The sequence below is a fragment of the Miscanthus floridulus genome, chromosome 19, assembly GCF_019320115.1.
Source record: "Miscanthus floridulus cultivar M001 chromosome 19, ASM1932011v1, whole genome shotgun sequence".
In the NCBI taxonomy this organism is placed as follows: domain Eukaryota; kingdom Viridiplantae; phylum Streptophyta; class Magnoliopsida; order Poales; family Poaceae; genus Miscanthus; species Miscanthus floridulus.
In genome coordinates this window covers 93991369-93997842 of record NC_089598.1, presented here as the reverse complement: position 1 = coordinate 93997842, position 6474 = coordinate 93991369, and the positions used below count along the sequence as shown (strand labels likewise).

Below are 6474 nucleotides of genomic sequence, written 5' to 3'. Positions count from 1 at the left end.
CCGGTTCTTAACGGTTGGACCAGTGAACCATCGAACTGATAGCCTCACCGGTTCGATGCCCAGTCCGGTCCTAATAACTATGCTCCAAGCCAGGCAAGCCAAATCCACTCTCCAGTCCTGGCAAGGCTAGCTTAGCTGGGTAAGACAGGCGAGTTTAGAAGGCGAGAGAACCAAACATGGCACAAGAGAGCAAAGGGTCGATCCCATCAGATGGCGTTAATTTGGCAATGGTCTATGTTACTAACGTGGCGCAAAAGAGCAAAGGGCGGAGTATATATGGAATATATACCGTAACGCCAGCAAGATCCGTGCACAAATGGAGGCCCATTTTCAAACCATTTCACTGCAACCTTGTAAAAAAAACATTTCACTTCATGAGAAACATCCCGAGTTTTGGACGAAGTTGCCTATGCTCAAGATCCAAAACTCTGAAACAACCCAGCACGAATCACAAGCATCTGATGATGTCTTCATATGAAACACCGGCATTAACACTATGACATAAGAAAATACAAATCATAAAGTGCGCAACCCTTCTCATGCGAGGCAGATGAAGGAAACCATTCCATTGATGTGAGGCTCTTCTCTAAAACTTCTACTGCTGCCTGCAGAAACAATGTATTTTTTCAGTTTAAGGACCATTGCCAAAGGGACAAAGGGTAACAGCTAAGCACTAGACGCAAGTGTATGAATGTTGATCACATACTAATGCCGAGAACAGCTAAGTTTTTTTGTTTCCTTTGTTTGTAGCTACAAAACTCAATTTATCTAGGTTTATTTTGATTTGATCTTTAACTGAACCCAAACAACAGCCAACAAAATGAGGGGTTAGTCAAAGGATTTACTTGTGGAGGCTTTCCATGACAACTTCAAGTTTCTTTGCATCAGCACCCACAATTTCACCAATTTTCTGCCCCTTGTGATAGAAGTGGAATGTAGGCTGTGGAAGAGTCAAATACATCAATGACACCATATTGTTGGAGGTTGCACAACAAGCAAGATCAAAATTATTATAATATTAATATGCCATGAATTAAAGTTTGATAATTTTTTTTTACCACTGAACATATATTTAGACCACGGAGTTTGTTTCCCAGTCCTTCCTGCAATGCAAAGCAAAGACAGGAAACAAAAAAAACATCATCAACAATATAAACAGGACAGGCCTGAAGTAAGAATAAATTGACAATTTCAAACATGTGGTTTATTTCATTATAATGCATGAGTTCTGTCCTGGTCTCCTGGAAACCAATGGAACTTCAGTATCCATTGTATTAAAGAAATATTCATTTTGATGTGAAAACAATCACTATGGACACAGTTCTAGTCCAAAACTTAATAAGCAACTGTCATCTACATAACAGCTATGTATATTTGAGGGGGAGGCCACATCTCGTATCGGAACCGATACAGATACGCTATGGTTATGCGGTGGATACATATGCACACCGTATTGGATATAAAAAATAAAAAACAACTTCTGATACGTGGCTCCCTGATTTCCGATACCGCCCAGTCCCAGTATACCTCTGACTCCCGATATCTCTTCCTTGCTGTTGCCCTAATGGATGTACCAGAGACGCGCATGTATCACCGCCCTCCAGTCTGCGAGAGTGCTGCAACCCGCCACCTGCAGGTTGCAGGCTGTATAACTTCTCGGCGGTGAGCCACGAAGACTCAGCCAAGCTCCACAAGCTCCATGTGTACTTCACTCAGTGCAATGGCCATCTACTCTATGCTCCACAGGGCAGCCAAGGAGCCCAAGGTGAACCTCCGGTGAGTCTCTCCACCATCTCCCTTCCTTCTTTTACCTATCTCCCCATGCTCTCCCCACAAGCTCCGAATAGCAGCAATGGCTACCGTGGCCGGCTATCCCTCCCTCTCGATGTAATGTCCATCAACAACAGCGGCCGAATTCTCCACTCCCAAAATAGAGATGTTTGGCTTATACATTTATAAGTGTTCTGTACTTAGGTTGGAACAGAGCAAAACTGAAACTGGTGGCAATTTCAATGTTCCTTATTTCCTTCTAGGCTGCTCCTGGTTTTAGAATTTTTATTATGCATAGTTATTTATTTATTTAAGAAATGCTAAAACATAACTGCCTATCAGGATTTTGGGGAAAATGCCACATCTGTGTATCTGTATCCTCCCAATACTGATATGCATATCTGTATCCATGCTTCATAGCATAACAAACAGGCTAGCCTGGTTCTAAAGAACTTTAGTGATGTAGTAACAACGTTGATCAAACATACCAAAATCTACTTTCGCACAGATTTCACCTGAATTTAAATTTGCGATGCTAGAAAGGCAATATGAAACAGAGTTAATATGGACAAAGCTTGTGGGTATTCTTCATTTCTTCTTGAACTGGAATTGGTTAGTGAGAACCAATAGTTAGAGGTTAAGTAACCTAAACAATAGCACACCAGTGTGCAATTACAACTCTACAGCAGAGATCTTAAAACTGGTATAGTGAAAACAAGTGGCGGTGATGAAGTAGCAGCAAACTGTGACTTTGGATACTCATATTCCTGATCCCAATATTAATCCAAACAGTGCATACTTAACAGGCAATTTCTAGCATATCACAGTAGCAGTAAAATCTAAATTTGCAGACTTACCATGTCAATGTCAACTTTGTACACGGGTATCTTGGGATACTGGCTGCTCAGCTTTGAAACCAAAGGTGCCATCGCCCTACCTATGCGGCACAATCACAGAATAAAATTATGACACACAATCAATGAAGCCTATACTTGGCAACGCTGGCATCAGAATGAGGCAGTACTCACATGGTCCACACCACACCGCCGTGTAGTAGAACACGGCTGGTAGCTTCTCATCTACAAAATCCACAGGGATCACAGCCAGTCAGGCACAACAAGAGAACGAACAAACCGTCCGCACCACCATGACCCAATTCATCACCCAGCACCAGACATACCAAAGGAGGCAAGGACGAGCTAGCATCTAGCAGGGTTTGGAAATGGGAGAAGAGGAAATCGGTGCCGTACCTTGCACCTTGGAAAGGATGCTGTTGAAGGAGTCCGCGGAGCCGACGACCACCATGCTGGAACCACCTGCAACAGCCAACCCAAACAGCCGTCAGTCCTCGAGTGCCGTGCGAAAAGGAGGCGGGGCATGGGCGAGACGAAAGGATCGAGTCGTCGAGAGGAATACTCGCAGAAGAGAAGAGGCGATGGGGAGCGGGAAAAGCGGGCGGCAGCGACGCCGAGAACGAGGGGGCGAGGGGCGCTGGGTTGGGGTTCACGGCGAAGGGGAGGTGGTGAGGCCTCGGGGCGGCGGAGGCGGACGCGGAGGAGACGAGGGGAAAGAGGCGAGAGAGACGGCACAGTCGGCGAGCCATACTGCGGAGTGCAGTGCACGGTAGCGGTGGCCTAAACCTGGCGCCGTTAAGGCCGAATCCACCGCCGGACTCCTCCACAATTGGTCAATTGGGCCTCCACTACAGTTTAAGGCCCGGCTTCCACCGCCCAACTATGAATAAGTTTTCTGGCTAGGCCTAAATAAATTGGGCGGTGGGAGGGGAAGCAAAAGCCTCCCTAAACTATTGCTGGAGTCCTAACTTTTCTCCTACACAGTTCTAAACCAGATAATTTGTCTTACAAACTCTTAAGGGCATGAACAGCCCACAGATGGGGTCGTCTGTAAGTCCTCTCGAATTTATCATACAGACAGGTAAAAACACAACACATACAACCCAGGGTCTATTTCATTGTCTGCAAACTATTTAATATTTTTGTATGTAACTAAGATCAATTATAAATAGATTTATGTATACCATGGTGTTGCATGTGGCCAAGTTCATGGGACATTTTTTATAGGAGATAGGAAATAGAAGTGGTGTCAGTAGTTTCTACGCCACATCCCTTTTGTACTGTTCAGAAAGGAAGCTTTGCATGAGTTCACACAATCCTGCGCCTCCTTCCCTTTATAATGTGCATAGTACACACTATCATGCAGAGAGAGTTCACAATTTGATTCATGTTCACAGTATCTGGCTAAAAGCAGCAGTTCAGACTTCGATTCATATTCACACTGACTCACAAAAAACAGCCATTTCACATTCAGACTTGTTGACAATGTAATTTGGCAAGTTAGTTTATTTTATCAGCCAAATTACTTTAACTAATAGTAGTCATGTCAATCAGCAGAAACACACATTGCTTAAGAGTTTTGACAGGTTAGAAGCAGGCTTGGTTGATGCGTGGCGCAGGATGCGTATCAATGGTGGAGATCATCAGGTGGCCAGATTATTTTTACCAGCAGGTCAAACGTGCATGCTTGTGTGAGGTTTTGCATCTTGAAGAGCCAGATCAGATAGGAGTGCCATGCATATTTGGAGTGATATTCATCACGAGGATTTATAGTAGACAATGGAGGCGCAGCGCGCTGCTAGGCTTGAGGAATGGACGTGGATTTCTTCTCAAGAAGCTGCAGGGACAAAATTATATATTATCTACTACTACATGCATGACGTGATCAGGAATGAATCTGGGGAGAGAAATTCTCATCAAGAATGAAATATGTTGGGAAGAATCTAACATATGTGGCAGCAAATCCTATCCACAGGAAATAAAAAGCAGCAGTGAGTATTGCTTATCATCCATCGAGTTGCTTATGACATGTGACAATTGATTTGATTTACAGCACACCTATTATAAACACCGAAGCTCCCACGATGAAAGCACGCAAAACCTTCCCGGTTCCAGCTGCTACAAACTCAATGAGAAGTGCTAGAGAGCCTGCCAACACTGTTCCCAGCCCTCTATTCAGACCTTTGCATATGGTTGCTCCTGTTGATCAGTAATAAGTATAGTAATAACTTATTATTAGGTGCAAGAATACTACATATATGGAATGGAAATAGAAGGAATAAATGCTACCAGCAGTTTATATAAACTTTGGTCGATCAATGTGAATTACCTGCAGTGAATTCAAGAACGACAACTACAGTCATGACAACCCACATTGCATTCTTCCCAATTCCTTTGAAGAAAGGTTCGAGTATGTACAAGAGGGAGACCAGTGTGAGAGCTGTCCCAGCCTTGAGAGCATGAACAGCTCTCCTTGGATCTTCTCTTCCAATACTCCATGCATGTCTCCCCCACGAAGCTGGAATCCTGCCTATTATCTTCACCAGTGCAGTAAGCATCAGCAAAGTGCTTTTCTTGTTGAAGGAACTCAGAGCAGAAGCCATTCCCATGTTGATGTCTTGTAGTTCAACGAAGATGAAGATGAAGATGATAGATTTCTAGGATCATCTAGGCGTAGATTAGTGGGGTCTTTCTCTTTTATTCGAGATAAACAAGTAGTTCATCCTAGAGAGAGAACTAGAGGGAGAGAGAGGGACGTAGAGAGGCAGACCATCGGTGGGTTTGATCGGAGGAGGAAGCTATGACGTAGGTATTGATGACGCGGGTGTTGATATAGGGCAGCAGTGGAGTCCGGCGGCAGTGTCGAAGGCGCAGTGGAGGCGCGGTCCAGTAGGCGGCGGTGAAAGCGGTGGAGCTTCTCGTCGCTCACAGCGCTCTCTCTCGATCGGACTAGGGTTAGGATGCCGGCGGGAACTGGCGGGCAGCGGTGAAACCTCTTGTCTCAAGCCCCAGCCCCCATCTCCTATTCATAGCGTTGTGCGACGGGGGCCCACCAAGCTAGGAGAACGGCTGAGCGCCCCCGATCAGGGCACGAGTCAGGGTCTGACTCGGTCGTTGGACCGAGCCGGTTGGAGATCAATCTAGCATTCTCCCCCTTGATCTCACCTTATGACTTAAACTTATTTCACTTTATTTTTTCCATTCCATCACAGATTAGTGCATAGAGCATGCCTCGTCATAATAATTAGTACCGTTAGATTAACAGCTACAATACACCTCTCTGTTTTGAAACAGATTCTCAACTAGGCCCTTAGTATCCAGAAATCATAGGCTTTCACGTAAACCCATGTCGATTGTGTATTCTCTAAACGCACTGGGTGGTTAGCCTTTGATAAGCGGATCCACTAAGTACTTGTTCGGTACTTATATGCTCAATGCTTTCAAAATGATTCTGGATTTTCTCCTTTACAACATATAACTTAATAGTCAATGTGTTTGACAGTACACTTGACCTATTGTCATAAGAGTTAACTACTTTAAATGGTTATTGTTGTTGTCTACCATTGTTAAATCCAGGGTACAAATTCTCTTAACCACCTTTTGCCTGTTCCTGAAGCCTCATGACAAGATATACTATGGATATGCATCATTGATGATACCACAACAGTTTCTTTGGAGCTTTCCCACAATAAAACTCCAACTATGAGTGTTAGCTAATACTATGTAATTTCACTACACATCTCGTCGAAGTTTAACATTTGTACCCACAACTATTTGAGAGTACTTGTTCTATCTTACTCAACATGAGGCCTACAATACTTCACAAAATTACAAGACATTCTTAACTCCA

The 6474-nt window shown here is 44.1% G+C and overlaps 1 protein-coding gene across 1 annotated transcript; it reads right to left on the bottom strand.

Moving 5' to 3' along the window:
• Window positions 1-324: 324 nt before the first annotated feature.
• Window positions 325-3381, bottom strand: LOC136528786 (thioredoxin O, mitochondrial-like). The gene is made up of 7 exons (XM_066521771.1): window positions 3187-3381; window positions 3021-3086; window positions 2799-2849; window positions 2628-2707; window positions 1059-1103; window positions 846-940; window positions 325-605 (listed from the first exon to the last, which is right to left on the bottom strand). Exons 1-7 carry the CDS (start codon window positions 3371-3373, stop codon window positions 596-598), a joined length of 534 nt encoding a protein of 177 aa, XP_066377868.1. The 5' UTR covers window positions 3374-3381; the 3' UTR covers window positions 325-595.
• Window positions 3382-6474: the final 3093 nt, after the last annotated feature.